The following is a 20,073-nucleotide window of genomic DNA, read 5'->3' on the forward strand; positions in this document are numbered from 1 at the left end:
GGGTTAGTTCTCTCTTTCCTCATTGATAGCTAATATTTTTGTGACATTTGTTTCTAAAAGAATAACTCTAATTTATCATTGCTATCATTGGTTATTGGACAAGTGAATTCATTGTTCTTCATTGATATTGTGGAGATAAATATCTCTTGTGGATTTACTAGCTTGATTAATCTAAGTCACTTCGAAAGCACTTAATTTTGTCTAATCAATAATTTGGTTAGCAAAATCTTGAAGAAATCTGATTGTGTCCATAAGGAATTTGATCTGTCTCTTGTGTATCTAATTGGCATATTGGCGTTCCATTGTTATACTTTTGAAGATTTGCTAATTGTACATAAGGATCCTTATCTAATTGTTGAAAGAAGCATTTATCTTTCCAATTTAATTGTCTATTTCATAAGCAATTGTTTATTGGTAATATTGGCAACATTTTTTGGCACTGTTTATTTTGAGCACTTTCTCTTGTGGTGAAGATTTCCGTTATTTATTGTTAAGTACTTCATTGTTCTAAAATGAAATATCATTAAGTACTTAAGAACTTTAATAGTCTGACCTTAAGAATAATCACTCACATTGTGCATATGCATTTTAGGACTAGTTTTGCACTAATTAATTTACCTGTAAGTATAAGCTTGGTTAATAGAGAGATAGGACCACTTTTCTCACCCAGCTTGCGAAGCCTAGACCCTCTTTAGTGGTGAACACAGTGACCTTGTAGTTGTCAAAGTCACAGTCTCTGTAGTGTCGAAGGCATCAGGTGTTTAGAACCTTAGGGGAGGTATCGTTAATATATCCTCTGGTATCTTCCCTTGTGTTTCTCTCTCACAATCTACTCTAGAGACTAACTTCAAAATGGTTAAGAGGAAGGATTCACCTAGGTAGGCATATAATTTAAAATAAACCAAGATTGTGCATCTCACTTATATTTTAGGAGTTGCATCTTATTTAGGATAGTGAAGCATCCTAAGGTAGGAACTGTTCATTCGGTTACTTGGTAAATAATTCATCTTAAGAAAGTATTTGACTCCATTAAGGAATTGATCTTTCTAATCAAATCATTAACTGACTAAAATAACCAAGTTGATAGGCCATTCAGTTTTGTTTCCCAGACATGTTAGTTTCCGACGAGTCTTACATCTTCAAATTTCATAGGGAGTACCCCCCATAGCCTACTGTAGGGAGTCAACTAGAATGAAGAGGAAGGGGATCAGAGTGACAAGCCTTGCCTTGAGCATTGTCGCATCTTGCCTGTACAATTTGGGAGACGATAGGTTTGATTTGAATCGCTGTTGATAATTGGGTAAAACTTGTGAATGAGCTCAAAGAAGTGAGTGGGTTGTTGTGGTGCTTACTGCGAGAGAGCAATTGATAAACCACCAAGACAACGAGCTTCACCTCTTGAGTGTCTAGCCAAGCCTTCAACATGAAATCCCTGAGCTAGCAACCCCTCAAATTATGGATTCGATTCAGGGGTGGTCAACTACAAGAAAGTTGTAGTTAGTTGATCTATGGCGTTGAGAAATTTAGGGGGCAACAAGTGTAGGTGATTTCTCTTACATTGATAACAACTTGTGACGTATTTTTACTTTACTAGATTAACTTATTCTTTTCTTTATTATTATTAGTGTTCTCTATCATCAAACAACTACCAAATTATAAAGAATAATGAGACAACAGGACACAAGATATTCAAATTCAAGCTTTTGTGATCCATTTGATTATTTGAAAACATTTTCGGAAGAAATCACATTGGTATAATTTGGCCGATGCGTTTCGAACCAACCGTTGTGGTTCATCTTCGGGACAAGATGAAAATCAGATCATAGCGGCAAGTTAAATAGGGAGTGAGGAGCTATGGGGAATAACGACTATTTTTGACTGGATAGGAAGAGGGGCAAATTATTTCTATTTTATTATTATTAATAATAAAATAATAAATCAATATATATATATATATATATATATATATATATATAATTAAAATAACTATCATGTCCCCCAATATATAAAATAATAAGTCAAATAAACTCCAAAATAAAAACAATAATTAAGTGAAAGGGGAATTTTAAATAATATTAAAAATATAAATATATTAATTAGCTATAAACTAAAAAAATATAATATATATATATATATATATATATATAAAGAATAAAGAAAAAAATAATAATAAACAAACCTCAAGGGGAGAAAAATTGAAAATGGTAAAAAAATGTTTTAAATACATTTGTGAATAAATAAATAAATAAATACATAAATAAAATTATTTTATAAAATAACTTAAATGCAATATGTTTATTTAAATGTATTTCAATATTAATTAATTATTATTTTATGATCTCATAGATTGTAGCTATTTCAAATAAAAGATAAAAAAATAAAAAATAAAAAAACTTATGGGGGAGAAAATTTGGAAAGAGGAAAAATAGACATGAAAGGGAAGGGGGAGGGGGAAAAGGGGAACTAAGAGGAAAGAGCTGGAATCCAATAGCTACTGAGAGGAAAGGGCTGGAATCCAGCAACTGCTGATTTTCCAACCGTTGTCCCTATTAAGATTACTAGGCCTCTTCTCGATTTCAATGGCTTCCTTAAATTTACGGTGATGAAAGTGAGAAATCTTCGCAACGACCTTAGCCTCTTCAATGCATATCTGATGCTTGGTCTTCTCAGCATGTTCTGCTAAGGCCAAAGAGCGGGTCCTCCCATGCTTTATATTTGTAGCGTGTTCCTTAATCCTTTGATTAATAGAATGACCTGTTTCACCAATGTATGATGTTCCACAAGAGCAAGGGATGACATAAACACCTTTCATATCTTTGGGGTCAACGGGGTCTTTTACTGATTCCAAGGAACTTCTAATGGTGTTAAGGGATCGAAAGGTGGAGGTAATGTTGTGCTTCCTAACGACTCAAGCAATCCTGTCAGTTGTCCCTTGGATGAAAGGGAGGTGAACTCCAGAACTATGATCATTAGGGTCAATCTTAACCTTAGGACTTTTTCTAGCCTTGAGGAAGGTTTTAAGGCCTTGTTTCTTACTGTAACCATTATTAGCAAAAACATTCAAGAGATGGGATTTCTCTTTAGAAAAATGGTCGACATCAGAACACCCTCATAGCACGGGTGTTGTCGCGCGGATTGACACGACAACCCTCAGACTGGGGGCTGTCACTCTGATCCCCGATCCCTCCGTTTAAGCCTGTCTCCCGCGGCTAAGGGGGGTAGTCCCTGTGAGATGATGAGACCAACTGTCGACCAGTTGGTTGGGAGACACGAGATACGATTGCAAAAAGCACTCGATGGATTTGATTGATTTAGCAGACCAGTGCCTTAAGAAATTATTATTAAAATGATTACTTGTTAAATGATATATAAAACAAAAACATGGACCATGAACAGCAATCATCAATCATCAGCTAAATCAAAACGATATCCAGCAACTGAAAGATTCAAAAAGATAAATGTTTTAAACCACCACGAGAATCCTAATCCAGATACCAATTTCGCATCTCGGCTTGAAAATTCTAGATCTCAGCATGAAAGATGATAAATCCCGAAAATGACTGGATCTGACGAAGGAAATTTTCCACAAATTTTTTTTTTACTTTTTCGATTTTTTTTTTTTTTTTTTTTTTTTTTTTTTTTTTTTTTTTTTTAATTTTAATTTAATTTTTTTTTAGTCTAGTTTAGTTTTTTTAGATTTTTATTTTTAGATAAAAAATGTTGTCGCGCGGATTGGCACGACAACGCTCAGACCGGGGGCTGTCACTCTGATCCCCGATCCCTCCGTTTAAGCCTATCTCCTACGGCTAAAGGGGGTAGTCCCTGGGAAATGATGAAGGCCAACTGCCAAACAGTTGGGCTGGGAGACAAGATGCACTAAAATGATTTTATTTATTTGATAGACCAGTGCCTTATGATATTGGTCTTTTAAATGATTACTTGCTAGACGATATAAGAACATGAACCATAAACAGCAATCATTTATCATCAAATAATGAGAACAATGCTTTAAATATCCAGTAAAACACACAGTTCATCAAATAACGACATCCAGCCACTTAAAAGAAATGAAATGCTTTAAACGACCACACAGTTATTGACTAGATAGGATATGCAACTAACATTCATACATCAACAACTTTTGAGTCTGATCTTAAGTAACTGGATCTGGCAAGCAAGAAACTTTTCCACAATTTTTTTTTTTTTTTTTTTATAAAAGAAAATTTCTATACTAAAACACAATCTAGAATTTTTTTTTTTTTTTTAAAACAAAATAAAATATTAAAACTAAAAATCTAAACTAAATAAAAAAAAAATTAAAGTCCTAAACTTAACAAAAAAAAAAAAAAAAAAAAAATTTAATGAAACTATGTGAAAAATATCTAAAATAAATTTAAAGCTAAACTAATCTAAACAATTAAAATCTAATTTAAAAAAAATGACGAATAAAACTAGATCTAATTTTAGAACCTAAAAAAAAATAAAAATCAAACTACGCTACTTCTAAAGTTTATGACATGAAAATAAAAAAAGGTTGAAAACGCATCGAATAGAAACCTAGCCGCAATCATAACCAGGTAAACAATACGCTGTCGACTGCAATGATACCTGTGGCACGAGAATGGCTGAACCCTTGGTGACTGGCTGTGCAAACGACTACGTCCAAACTCCACTTCGCATCTGGCTAAACCGGAGTTTGACGGCGGCAGTTTTTTATATGAAGGAGATACGCAGTTGAAAGAAAACCGCAGGAGCATACGCCAAACTGTTAAGCGATAATATACCAGCCACCGGAGGAAGGAGTAAATCTAAAACACGACGGCAGCAATAAATCGGTTCAACGCAGCTGCACACAGATTTTCCATGCGTCGATTTGGAATGTCTGCGTGATGAAAGGAGAGTGTTTTTTGCTGCGGGTGGACAGGACAAGCTTTGAAATCGCTTTTTTTTTTAGACAATGCCTTTTGATTTTCAATGCTTGCAAGTTTGACGATCGAATTTGTCCAGGCTTGAGCGTAATGCAAATAATGATCCACGACTTTAACTGTGTACTTGGCCCGAAAATATGAATGCAAACCGACGGCAAATGGGGTCAAAAAACCACCCAGAAAATCACGCAGAGAGGTAATGGAAAGGACGCAGCTGAAAGCGGCAAATGCGTTTCACGTGACAGGGCTCGGGAACGAGGGCTTCTCAGTAGTTATAAGCACAATCAAAACAAGATTTGAACAAAGAATCGATTCAATGCAGCTCTTAAACAGTTTACTTGAGCCTAAAATCGTGAATGCATATACGCTAAATAAAAAAAACGGAAATACAGTAACTGCATACACATTAACAAAACAAGGCTTCTGCACCCAAGCAAACAAAACGTGACTACCTTAGCCGCTATTGTGCAGAGAAAGATGAGCCGTCAGAATGATGAGCAGCGTGCTGAATTTTACCTCTTGACTGGCCTGAAACCGATTTTCTGACCTGTATATATCAATGCTGGATACGCTCTTGTTGCAGTTTGAAATCACTTTGATGACTGGTAACGCAGGCACAGTGAAAGACGGCAGCGGTGGATGGAAACATAAGCCAGTTCACAGATTTATAAATTGTGGAATGCCAAAATCAGGAAAAGTCTGTAACCCTGATGACAGATAATCCAGCAGAAAAAGGAAATTTGGCAGATATACAAAATTTTGCAGTAAACCCTTCAAAAATTTGGCTAAAATCAAAATTTTCACAGCTCCGGGACAGCCAGATTTGACAATAATTGCAGTAATGTTTTCAATATATCAGAAATTTTGAACTTTACTGTGAACAGAAAGAAAATCTCCCAATGCAAAACAGAAAAGAAACTCTTAATGATTAACCCAGGGCACAATCAGCTGGGCTCTGCACAGAAAAGCCTGTGGGAGTCGGCTGGTTCAGCCTAGAACTTCCCCAAACGCCCACCTGTATTCTTTACTAAAAAGTTTTCCTGCACATCTCAAGCAAACATCAGTAAAGAGGGCGAGAAATGCTGCTAGATTTCAAGAAATAATGGAGATACCTGCCATTATTCCAGAAACCCTACAACATTCAAACCCTAGCACATGAGCAAGATACCTGTACTCACAATACTCTGAAAACCAGCTATTATTAACTGCTGAAAACTGAAATATGCAGAAAAACAAACATCTCACAGCAATTCTAGAGAGTAACACCAGCCAGTTTTGAACCCCAAAGTCTTTTTATTAATCAGAAAATCAGATTACAAGAGAGCTTTTTCAGTCCAGACTCACAGATCAGATGCCTTGAAATGACCCCCTAAGACCCTATATAAAGGAAATGATCCTAACGGCTAGTTCGAGTGATCCATGTAGAAATGATCTCGACCGTTGATGAGGATCAAGACATCTCTTGATCTCATCCGTCGATTTATTAACTTAAAATATTATTATTTTATTAGTTAGGGTTTTTGCTTCATTTTTTAATTTTTTATTATTTTTTACTATTTTATTATTTTTATTCATTTTTTAATTTTTTAATTCATTTAAAATGGATCACTGAACTAAGCTTTCTGAAACATCACCTAGGACCTAGGACTTAGGACTCATGAGGGGATTTAAAACATTTCTCGACCCTCAGGACACATTACATCATGACTTTTACAAAATTACATCTTAAGGGACAAACCCATTTAATACAGACCCTCACAAAACACCCAGTTCTGCGACACAACTATAATCTAGCAGATTTAACACACTAGGATTTTCCTAAAGTTCTAATGACAAAATCCATCCCGGCTTTGGGGTCAGGTTTGAAGGAAAACTCTGTTGATCCATGGATCGGTGAGACAAAAAACCTTCCGGGACATAGATTATCATAGAAAGTTAGGTCCACCTAGGCAGATTACATACATGACTCATGTCTGCTAAGATTATTTACAATCAATACATGCAGACTGGGTTTACAATCAAAAAGATCAAGATGCTGATGATGGCAGGATGGCACGGACATGCTGATCAGGTGCTGCTTCTTTCTGTCAAGAAAAACGGGGTGCACTGCATGGGTAGTTGACCAGTAGAGGTCAACATCTGGCTCTACTTGGGGACACGTTGCTGCTTTCAGGAATGTGAGAATCCAGAATCTGCATCCATACAACACCAAAAATAAGTAGCGTCCATCCAAAAATCAGCATATACGTTGAGCACAATAAAGATAAAAGCTCTTCATTTATTAACTATCTAAAGCAGAAATGAAAATGCGGAAAAAACAAGGAGTAGAGTTAGAAATACGATACAAAGGATGCCCTACGGCATCAGATGTGTTCAATATAGTGCATACTGAGCATTTGCCTGCTTTCAGGCAAATCTGTCGGCTGCTTGTCGGATGTGCCATGTCCAATTTTGCATATGGTAGGACTCTTTCCTATCCGAAAATCAAGCTGCTCGCGGTCGTCTGATGCGTCAAATCTTCTTCTCATTTTCTTCCTCTTGCGCTTTTTCTTTCTGGCAGGTCGAATTACTGATGACCTGGAACTTTCTGTTTCGAAACTATGAGATGAAGTGTGTAAGATATGCATGCTAAGTCTTTTTGTGTCTTGCATCTGATTTTTATCGTTTTTAAGCTTATCTGGATCACCTTTAATTATCCACCTAATGACCTCCTCATAGTAAGATGGAACTTGTTGCGGCAAATGAGAAGGCTCCTGGTTTCTCTTATCATCTGACCATTGTTGAATCTTTTGAACTTGTATTCTAATGGCATCCATCTGACTAGAGCATTCATCCCTTATAGCACTGATTTGCATGGCATGGTGTTCTTGCATGTGTTTTATTACTTTATCATTCTTTACCTCTATGTCCATCAAGCAATGTTGCATGAAATTTATTTCTTCTTTATGATTCGCTTGCATGTCAGCCAGCTGATTGTTATGATTGAATGTCATAGAGTCAATTTCCCTATCATGATCAGCTTTCATGGTCACCATATTCTCCTCTAAGACTGACATCTTGCTTTGCATGCTTCTAATTTCTGTTTCATATTTAATTTTCATGGCCTCAATTTCCTTAGCATGCTGATTTTGCGTAACCTCCAACTCCCTATTACGTTTTTCCAGGTGGGTGCCTAAAGTTTTAACATCATTGATAAGACTAGTTTGATTGCTTTCCATGTTTCTTACCAGCATCATTAGATCTTGTATAATTTGCTTTTGTTCTTCCCTTTCACTATTATTTGTCCCTGATTTTTTACTATCATGAACTTGATCTACAATATTTCCGGTGGATGACACATTCTGACATGATGAATCGTCTTGGGATCTTTCAGCTGGACCTCTTATCAAATTATTTTTATTCTGTTGCACAATTTTAGAGGCAGAAGGCAAACTGTTTGGATAACCATATCTATCTTCAAAAGCATTTACAATGTCATTTAAAGAAGTAAAAGAATCCTTAGGAAAATTGTTAAACCAATTCAAAGCATCATCTTTTAAAGAAAGGACAAATAGACGCATTTTGATATCACCATGACTAAACTGAGGGGATCTGCAATATATGATCATGATGCGAATAAACAAGTCTAGATGCCTTTTAGCAGCGATTGGATCACCATCTGAAAAAATAGGTAATTCAGGAATGGCCTCCTCCGGAAGATCATGGAGACGGTGAGTAAAACGACATGGTTTAAATGAATAATCCATGATGAACAATAAGGGATCAGATGGATGATAGAACTAGCTCTTTGCTCAAGAAAATCAAAAGATGAAAGAAGTGGAGTCGCCACTTGAACAATAAAACTGATTCTAAGATCCAAGAAGTAATCAACAAACAGATATGCGGGAGGCTTCTTGTCTGGGAATAATAAGAAAATGGAGTCGCCACCCAAACAAGAAACACACCGAAGAAATAAGGCAATAAAAAATCCAAATGATAACCTCAAACGCCGAATCTGCCAGCTCAAATGAGAGATAAGAAGATGAGAAGATGAATGATGAAAAGTCGTTGAAATGCCGAGAAAACAATGTCCCCGGCAACGGCACCAAAAAATGTTGTCGCGCGGATTGGCACGACAACGCTCAGACCGGGGGCTGTCACTCTGATCCCCGATCCCTCCGTTTAAGCCTATCTCCTACGGCTAAGGGGGGTAGTCCCTGGGAAATGATGAAGGCCAACTGCCAAACAGTTGGGCTGGGAGACAAGATGCACTAAAATGATTTTATTTATTTGATAGACCAGTGCCTTATGATATTGGTGTTTTAAATGATTACTTGCTAGACGACATAAGAACATGAACCATAAACAACAATCATTTATCATCAAATAATGAGAACAATGCTTTAAATATCCAGTAAAACACACAGTTCATCAAATAACGACATCCAGCCACTTAAAAGAAATGAAATGCTTTAAACGACCACACAGTTATTGACTAGATAGGATATGCAACTAACATTCATACATCAACAACTTTTGAGTCTGATCTTAAGTAACTGGATCTGGCAAGCAAGAAACTTTTCCACAAATTTTTTATTTTTTATTTTTTATTTTTTAAAAGAAAATTTCTATACTAAAACAAAATCTAGAATTTTTTTTTTTTTTTTTAAAACAAAATAAAATATTAAAACTAAAAATCTAAACTAAATAAAAAAAAAATATTAAAGTCCTAAACTTAAAAAAAAAAAAAAAAAAAAAAAAAAAAAAAAAAAATTAATGAAACTATGTGAAAAATATCTAAAATAAATTTAAAGCTAAACTAATCTAAACAATTAAAATCTAATTTAAAAAAAATGACGAATAAAACTAGATCTAATTTTAGAACCTAAAAAAAAATAAAAATCAAACTACGCTACTTCTAAAGTTTATGACATGAAAATAAAGAAAGGTTGAAAACGCATCGAATAGAAACCTAGCCGCAATCATAACCAAGTAAAAAAATGCGCTGTCGACTGCAATGATACCTGTGGCACGAGAATGGTTGAACCCTTGGTGACTGGCTGTGCAAACGACTACGTCCAAACTCCACTTCGCATCTGGCTAAACCGGAGTTTGACGACGGCAATTTTTATATGAAGGAGATACGCAGTTGAAAGCAAACCGCAGGAGCATACGCCAAACTGTTAAGCGATAATATACCAGCCACCGGAGGAAGGAGTAAATCTAAAACACGACGGCAGCAATAAATCGGTTCAACGCAGCTGCACACAGATTTTCCATGCGTCGATTTGGAATGTCTGCATGATGAAAGGAGAGTGTTTTTTGCTGCGGGTGGACAGGACAGGCTTTGAAATCGATTTTTTTTTTTAGACAATGCCTTTTGATTTTCAATGCTTGCAAGTTTGACGATCGAATTTGTCCAGGCTTGAGCGTAATGCAAATAATGATCCACGACTTTAACTGTGTACTTGGCCCGAAAATATGAATGCAAACCGACGGCAAATGGGGTCAAAAAACCACCCAGAAAATCACGCAGAGAGGTAATGGAAAGGACGCAGCTGAAAGCGGCAAATGCGTTTCACGTGACAGGGCTCGGGAACGAGGGCTTCTCAGTAGTTATAAGCACAATCAAAACAAGATTTGAACAAAGTATCGATTCAATGCAGCTCTTAAACAGTTTGCTTGAGCCTAAAATCGTGAATGCATATACGCTAAATAAAAAAAGCGGAAATACAGTAACTGCATACACATTAAAACAGGGCTTCTGCACCCAAGCAAACAAAACGTGACTACCCTAGCCGCTATTGTACAGAGAAAAATGAGCCGTCAGAGTGATGAGCAGCGTGCTGAATTTTACCTCTTGACTGACCTGAAAACGGTTTTCTGACCTGTATATATCAATGCTGGATACGCTCTTGTTGCAGTTTGAAATCACTTTGATGACTGGTAACGCAGGCACAGTGAAAGACGGCAGCGGTGGATGGAAACATAAGCCAGTTCACAGATTTATAAATTGTAGAATGCCAAAATCAGGAAAAGTCTGTAACCCTGATGACAGATAATCTTGCAGAAAAAGGAAATTTGGCAGATATACAAAATTTTGCAGTAAACCCTTCAAAAATTTGGCTAAAATCAAAATTTTCACAGCTCCGGGACAGCCAGATTTGACAATAATTGCAGTAATGTTTTCAATATATCAGAAATTTTGAACTTTACTGTGAACAGAAAGAAAATCTCCCAATGCAAAACAGAAAAGAAACTCTTAATGATTAACCCAGGGCACAATCAGCTGGGTTCTGCACAGAAAAGCCTGTGGGAGTCGGCTGGTTCAGCCTAGAACTTCCCCAAACGCCCACCTGTATTCTTTACTAAAAAGTTTTCCTGCACATCTCAAGCAAACATCAGTAAAGAGGGCGAGAAATGTTGCTAGATTTCAAGAAATAATGGAGATACCTGCCATTATTCCAGAAACCCTACAACATTCAAACCCTAGCACATGAGCAAGATACCTGTACTCACAATACTCTGAAAACCAGCTATTATTAACTGCTGAAAACTGAAATATGCAGAAAAACAAACATCTCACAGCAATTCCAGAGAGTAACACCAGCCAGTTTTGAACCCCAAAGTCTTTTTATTAACCAGAAAATCAGATTACAAGAGAGCTTTTTCAGTCCAGACTCACAGATCAGATGCCTTGAAATGACCCCCTAAGACCCTATATAAAGGAAATGATCCTAACGGCTAGTTCGAGTGATCCATGTAGAAATGATCTCGACCGTTGATGAGGATCAAGACATCTCTTGATCTCATCCGTCGATTTATTAACTTAAAATATTATTATTTTATTAGTTAGGGTTTTTGCTTCATTTTTTAATTTTTTATTATTTTTTACTATTTTATTATTTTTATTCATTTTTTAATTTTTTAATTCATTTAAAATGGATCACTGAACTAAGCTTTCGGAAACATCACCTAGGACCTAGGACTTAGGACTCATGAGGGGATTTAAAACATTTCTCGACCCTTAGGACACATTACATCATGACTTTTACAAAATTACATCTTAAGGGACAAACCCATTTAATACAGACCCTCACAAAACACCCAGTTCTGCGACACAACTATAATCTAGCAGATTTAACACACTAGGATTTTCCTAAAGTTCTAATGACAAAATCCATCCCGGCTTTGGGGTCAGGTTTGAAGGAAAACTCTGCCGATCCATGGATCGGTGAGACGAAAAACCTTCCGGGACATAGATTATCATAGAAAGTTAGGTCCACCTAGGCAGATTACATACATGACTCATGTCTGCTAAGATTATTTACAATCAATACATGCAGACTGGGTTTACAATCAAAAAGATCAAGATGCTGATGATGGCAGGATGGCACGGACATGCTGATCAGGTGCTGCTTCTTTCTGTCAAGAAAAACGGGGTGCACTGCATGGGTAGTTGACCAGTAGAGGTCAACAACGGGTAGCAAGAGTGTAGAGAACACCCAATTTTCGAGCAGAGAAATGATGGGACCTAGCATGAAGATACTGCTGAGTATGAGTTTTCTTCTTAAACACTTGATGGGAAAACGAGCCATCCTCTTTCTTAGAAATGAGGACATCTAGGAAAGGGAGGCAACCATTGACTTCTTTCTCCATGGTAAACTTAATGGAGTTAGATTGATTATTAAGATGTTGAAAGAAAATATCTAAATTATTCGGACCATGCTGCCAAATGGAGTAGGTATTGTCTACAAATCTTTTCCAAAGCTTAGGTTTAAAAATAGCAGAGGCCAAAGCTTTTGATTCAAAATATTCCATAAACAAGTTAGCAAGAATAGGGGAAAGGGGTGAGGTCATGGCCACGCCACATGTTTGTTCATAGAACTCACCTTCGAAACAAAAAAAAGTGGAAGTAAGGCAGATCTCGACTAATCTAGCTGTGTCGGGATCAGTAAGGCGAAAGATGACATCCAAGGCTTCTTTGATATGGATATTAGCATATAAGCAAACCACATTGAAGGTTACAAGAATGTCTTCAGGATCAAAATTCACATCACTTAACTCATTGACAAACGATGAGGAGTCTTTTACAAACGACTCTGTTTGACCAACAAGGGGCTTAAGCTTCGAGGTTAGATATTTAGCTAAAAGGTAGGTTGGCCCACCTATGGTGTTGACAATGGGCCTAAGGGGGACTCCCTCTTTATGGATTTTCAGAAGTCCATAGATTCTAAGAGTGATGGGGCTACTCTCGATAAGCTTATGGCTAAAGGAGCTAACAGAGCTACTAGATTTTATGGTGAGAGCCACCATTCTAGTGATCCTTTTTAAGTGATTCTTATCAAGTTTCCTGTAGCTGCCATTGTTCTCCAAATGATCCAACATCTTCTTTCGATAATTGACCTTATCAAGGATTACAACGGCCCCACCTTTGTCAGCCTTCAAGACAACAATGTCTTGGTTCCTGTTCAAAGATTTGAGGGCCTCAAACTCCTCCTTGTTGATGTTATTCGTCAGGGGTTTAGCTTTCCTCAAAATAACAACACAGTCTTGTCTAATAACATCTTTAGTATTATCCGGTAAGCCTCTTATTCCAAATTCACTGTCACACATAATATCATCTACCAGAATTTTTCTGAGAGCAAGGGCAAAGTTTAAACCCCTCCAAAAGACTAAAAACAGGCGTAGGAAAGGAAAAACTCGATAAATTAACAACTTTATTATTATGCGAAGGAACATAAACATTGTCATTGTCATTGCTAAGATTAATTGTCATTGTCTATTTCCTTACTATTATCTATTTTATTATTATCTTCATTTTCTTTATCTATTTCATTATAACTCTTCTCAATTGCATTATTCTTCTTATTATAATTATCACATCTATTATTGTAATTGATATTATTTATATTATACCTCATATTAATGTCATTAATATTATTTACCTTTGTGTTGTTATTATTATTAACTTCCATATTATAATTATCACCTCTATTATTAATATTATTATAATTGATATTATTTATATTATCCCTCATATTAATGTCTTTAATATTATTTACCTTCATATTGTTATTATTATTAACTTCCATATTATTATTACTACTACAAGTTTTCTTATTATTATTGATATTAGTAGACTTATAAGTGTTAAAAAAATCAATGATCGAATGGGGAGACTGTGTAAGGGGATTACATGGGGAATTTTGGTAAATTGTAAACAGGGATATGCTGATATATGAAGGCTTAATCGAAGTTGAAGGAATGAGGGAATAAGATGGTTGAAGGGTGACACCGAATGGAGTGCACAACTGTTTTGGGAAACCTGAAGGAGGGGCAGGTGATTCGTTGTTTACAGGACTGTCAAAACCTGAGATGGGAAATTGGGTGCTGGCGAGGAAGCAACACAGGATAAGGGAGGATCAGCTTCACACGCGGAGAGGGGGGTTATAGCAACTACACGGGCGGAGAGGGGAGTTACACTAGTGTCATCGAAGGGTGCTACGTTGGCGGAGATGGGTGTTATAGTAGTGCTGGCTTGAGAATCAGAATAAAGAGGAGACAAAAGACTCGAAGGCAAAGTAGAGGAGCGAACAATACCTGAGGGAGAGCCGAGAGATGAATGCGGATTGAACCAGATCGGAGGAGGAACGTTGCCAACGTTAGGAAGAGACAAAGAACTTGAACCAGAATCGCTGTGAATTTTTGAAACTACTAACCCTCGCTCACGAAAAGTATTGCTGCTAATCCAAGAGCTAAGTGCAAAGACCTGGCTGTTAGATATTTTGCTATTTGATGAGAAGCTAGAAGGGCCTGGAAAAGCTCTGCGTGAGGATAATCTGCTAAATTTGGCTTGCTGTTTTTCAACCCAAATCTCTTCCATGCGTAGAGATTTCAAGGCAGAACAGGCATCAATTCTGTTCCAAAGCTCTTTAGACATTAAGCTAGAGAGTTCTAAATGCAAGGAAAAAAGCTTTCTAGAGAGAAAATCCAGCTTTTTCCTGACATTAGAAATCTCAGAACGAATAAGGGCCAGACTGGTAGTCAAGAAAATGCGCTGATTCTCGAACCTATTAAGACAATGCCTGATCTGAGCGAATAGGGGAATGACTGATGAATCTCTGCATCTTTTAAGGAAAGCTAGATCTGATTTCATCGTAGATACCTGCAGAGGGAATGACTGATGAATCTCTGCATCTTTTAAGGAAAGCTAGATCTGATTTCATCTTAGATACCCGCAGGCGTGCACATTCAAAATGATGAACTTTTAAAGAAATGTCCCTTCCGTGCAGGGTAGTGATATTCAAATTCAAGCTTCTGTGATCCATTTGATTATTTGAAAACATTTTTGGAAGAAATCACATTGGTATACTTTGGCCGACATGTTTCGAACCAACCATTGTGGTTCATCTTCAGGACAAGATGAAGATCAGATCATAGCGGCAAGTTAAATAGGGAGCAAGGAGCTATGGGGAATAACGGCTAAAAAACGGCTATTTTTGACTGGATAGGAAAAGGGGCAAATTATTTTTATTTTATTATTAATTAATAATAAAATAATAAATCAAATATATATATATATATATATATATATATAAGATAACTATAATGTCCCCCAATAGATAAAAATAATAAGTCAAATAAACTCCAAAATAAAAACAATAATTAAGTAAAAGAGGAATTTTAAATAATATTAAAAATATAAATATATTAATTAGTTATAAACTAAAAAATAATAATTTTTTTTAAAGTAAATTCTAATAAAAAGAATAAAAAATAAAATAATAATAAACAAACCTCAAGGGGAGAAAAATTGAAAATGGTAAAAAATGTTTTAAATACATTTGTGAAAAAAAATAAAATAAATACATAAATAAAATTATTTTATAAAATAATTTAAATGTAATATGTTTATTTAAATGTATTTTAATATTAATTAATTATTATTTTATGATCTCATAGATTGTAGCTATTTCACATAAAAAATAAAAAAATAAAAAAACTTCAGGGGGAGAAAATTCAAAAAGAGGAAAAATAGACATGAAAGGGGGGGGGAGGGGGCAGGGGAACTAAGAGGAAAGGGCTGGAATCCGGTAGCTACTGATTTTCCAACCGTCGTCCCTATTAAGATTACTAGGACACAAGATATAAGCGATCAGCCAGGGCCAAAACCTCTCTAAGAGAGAGGAAAACCCATCAGAAAACTTCTCTTCTTATAGAACTTCAATTGACGAATTCCAAGACCTATGACTCTTGACCAAGACCCTCCAGACCAAGTCATCCTTCCTTCTTGATGAGATTTCTTTCCAGTAACAAACTTCGTCCTTCTAGTAACTTCTCCAGCAACTTCGACCCGAACAACGATTCTTGCAACTTCGACTTGGCAGCTTCGACCTTGATGCAGCTTCAACAACTTCGACCTAACAGCTTCACAACTTCGATTTAGAGTCATCTTCACAACTTCGACCTTGCAGCTTCACAGCTTCGACCTTGCAGTTTCATTGCTTCGATGCAGTTTCACAACTTCGACCTTGTAGCTTCACAACTTCAATGCAGTGTTAGAATATCGTCTAGCCTCGAAACTGTGGAAACCCTAATGAGAGAGAGAGAGAGAGAGGCCCAGAAACTTCGATCTTTGTCTTCTTCTTCTTCTTCGTCCTTTTCTAGCTTCTATCTTGAGGAGATCGAACTTGCTTGAGTGAGCGTGCAAATGAGGTCGAATTCCTTCTTATTTATAGGCTTGTGTGGGGTACGAATTGCTATCTTGAGGCCGACTTGTCCCTTCATGTAGGCCGACTTGATCTTTGTTCCATGACGAGGTCTTGGAGGGCCTTTTGACTCTATTTTGACTCAATATATTTTTCTTTACAATATGTAACATGCCCAAATGGGTCTTTAATACTTGACAATGACTCAATTGAGTTTATGACAAACCTAGAAGCACTCATTGGGTGCTTGAGCTAAAAATAAATTTCCCTTGAGCATACAAATAAATTTATTTATCTCTTTTCATTAAATACATAAAATCACGATTACATATGCCATTATAAAGAGCAAACCTAGTTACATATTTCAACACTCCCTCTTAACTAGGGAGGTATTCCTAATCCATATAAGGTACTTGGACATTCTCAATCTGAAGAATTCTCATAAGAAGAGTTAGATTGGTAACCCATCTGTACAGCATCATTTCATCAAGCATTGTCACATAGCAAGGCCTTGACTAACAACTCTATCTCTCCACAAGATCAGAGCACAATGCTGGCGAGACCAATGATTTATAGACACCCTCATCATTGTCTCTCTTGGAACATACACCACCCATGTTCTCTCAAAGTATGTTCCACCAAGACTATTCTTATCTTGGATTCTCAGTCCTAAAAGAATATCAGTCCTCTACGACTACTCTTATCTTGGATGCCCTACCACATCCTCAAAGAGTATCAGATGCCAGATGCTTACCTAATCCTCCATTCTATCTTCCTAGGTGAAGACAAGAATGATGTGTCTATCTCTCCTCATGGCCTTCACTAAGACTTACGACTGTTAGTCCTGGTCTAGTGCATGGCACACGAAGTAAAGAACCATATCTGTCGCTCCCTCTTAACCAGGGATGACCAACCCATTCCATAAAAGGAATGTACCCAAGCTCCCTCTTAATCAGGGACTTGTCCAAGCTCCCTCTTGACTAGGGACTTGCTTCCAACAACTCTTTAGGTGGAGATCATGGGACAACCAACTTCTTGAAGATCTCCTCCTTTCGATGTCATGAACTTATTTTTCTTTATTCAGGAGTCTTCATCTTTTTGGGACTTCTTCGTAGGGCATCGACCATCCATCACTTTCATTCATGAATTATGTCAGTCATGTCATCCTTTCTTTCATTGGAAAGTGATCCATTAGTCCATATCTATTCTTTCCTTCATGCCTTGCTACCTTCTTCGCATCATGTTTCCTTCAGGATCTTTCATCCTACCACCTGAGCGTCAGTTGTAGATGACATCTACAACTCTTCCTTTGGTAGCCTTGCATCAACCCATCCAGATATTATTCAAAAATAGAAAATGAACATTAAATCAAAAATACTTTTGTGATGGTCTTTCATCATGACATCTCCTTGTTTGCATCAACATCCTGCATATATCTTGACACATCTCCCAAAAGATATACAACGTTAAGGGTCTCTTTCTTTTTCAGACTTTATCAGAATCTTCATATCTTTGCCATGGAGATATCATAGTCAAGCCTTCCAGTCCTTGGATGTTGATTGCCTTCTCGATAGTTGCATTTTTCATGATCTCTTCATTTCTTTATTCACACATTTCCTCCCAAGAACTTCCAATCATAGTTCCTTCAACTTTTTCAACCACCTCATATTTTATATGAGGACATATTATGTTGATTTCATCTAGTCAATGTGTGAACCATGCCTTCATGCATCCTTTCATAGGAGGAGATCCTTTCTTTTGATCATGCTCTTCAGGTAGAGCACTCATTCATGATATCTGCAACCATATGACATGACTTTATTTAATCAAGTATATGCATACATACCTCATCTCTTTTTTTTGGTCATCTAGCCTTCCTTCGACAACTTCCTTGATTGAAAGAACTTCAATCCCTTGACCCGCTATGTTGATTTGGGGTAGCATCGGATGTGATCTAGCCACGAAAATTGGTGGAGAGGCTAAAGCACATGAGATCTCAAGGACCCAGAAATGGTTTGGACAGAATCTAATCGGTTTGGGAGATATTAAAATAATTAATATTTTTAATGGAGTTCCTAAGTCTAAACTTAGGAAATATAAAATATTAATGGGTATTAATATAAAACTGGGTTAGAATGTTCCAAAAGTCATGGATTAAGCCAAATCTAATCTTAGCCGTTGATTAGAGATTTAATCTCGGCCGGTTATGGACCAACGAGAAAAGTATAAGAGGAGGCTTAAGGGTTAGTTGGAGAACACACCGAGAGAGATCAAGAACTCAATTTTCTGGGTAGGGTTTGCTGAGGAAATTGAATGAGTGATTAGAGTTGCAGCTGAGGGGTAGTGAATACATGGCAGAGAGGTAGAGTTAGTACTAGGAGGATCAGTGCAGAGTCGGGAGAGGGACGCAGAGCCAGCTAGAGGCAACCAGGAGTTGCGTAGAGCCAAAGAGGGCTAGCGTGTGAGACGCAGAGGGTCCAAGGGCTGACGCAGAGGCTCCAGAAGTTGATGCAGAGCCTAGAGAGGCTGAGGCAGGGCCTAGAGGTAGCGCTAAGAGCATTTCGTGGGACAGACTGAGAATTGGAGAGCCGAATAGGGTGATGCAGTCCCTATCAGAGTGACGCAGAGCAACAGAAGCTACATTGTTGCTGTGGGATCGTTCATCCGGTGTTTTAGCCGGAGTATCTGTCTCCGACTGAGAGGTACTACTGCTGAGGGCATTCTCTGTTGGGTGAGCCATTTTTGGCACCTAGGTTGTATTTTGAAACTGCATATTAATAAAACCCTTTGAATAGTTGCACTGGTTTTCCCGCATTGGGTTTTTCCGGGGACATTAGTCCAAAATCGACGGTGTCACTTGTGTGCTTGTTTACTTTTAGTTGATGATCTGTATGTGTTGATATTGTACTTGTATTTATTTTCAGTATTTACATGGTAAATAACTTGTTAAGTAATTGAACAAGTAGGAAGAAATAAATCAGATAGTACAGGAACAATTTCTAACGGGTTAAACTTAGAAATTCCAACATGGTATCAGAGGGTGGTTGCAGATCACAGGATAACTGAAGGCATCAGCCAAGCAGAGCAGTAGCAGTAGAAAACAGCTGTCCCGAGTGACGAAAGCTGTTTCTAGCCAAAAGCAGCAAGGAAGGGGTGACGCAGAGTGCCCACGTCATCAGTTCCAGCCAGGAGGAGGATCAACGCAGTGGCAACGAGGAGTAGACTTGACCTACGTAGTGCCCAATCATCTTTCTCAGCTAGGAAGGATTGACGCTGTGGCTAGGAGGTGCAGATTTTGTTGGTGCCGGGATTGCACAGAGCCTAGAGGCTCAGTTCTTCAAGTTGCTAAGGTATAGGGGGCTGCAGATAATTTGCGGAGCAAAGCTGGTGGGGTACTGTGGTCAGAACAGTACCTAATAGGGCAAGACCAAGGAAGAGGGATTTCCAGAAAGGAA

At 37.2% G+C, this 20,073-nt stretch overlaps 2 protein-coding genes across 3 annotated transcripts in view; one reads left to right on the plus strand and one right to left on the minus strand.

The window, feature by feature from the left end:
- Positions 1-20,073, plus strand: part of LOC149224944 (sphingoid long-chain bases kinase 1-like) — a 381,298-nt gene that overhangs the window by 129,776 nt on the left and 231,449 nt on the right. The gene's annotated exons all lie outside the window — the stretch shown is intronic.
- LOC149224945 (uncharacterized) overlaps positions 14,263-20,073 on the minus strand; it is a 39,202-nt gene continuing 33,391 nt past the window's right edge. Inside the window, exon 5 of the mRNA XM_089383690.1 lies at positions 14,263-14,911. Within this exon, the coding sequence (XP_089239816.1) occupies positions 14,263-14,911 (649 nt within the window). The remainder of the gene's footprint in view (positions 14,912-20,073) is intronic.

The sequence above is a fragment of the Pinus tabuliformis genome, chromosome Q (genome assembly GCF_031772625.1).
Source record: "Pinus tabuliformis cultivar Carrire ecotype Pingquan chromosome Q, CPIR1, whole genome shotgun sequence".
Lineage (NCBI taxonomy): Eukaryota > Viridiplantae > Streptophyta > Pinopsida > Pinales > Pinaceae > Pinus > Pinus tabuliformis.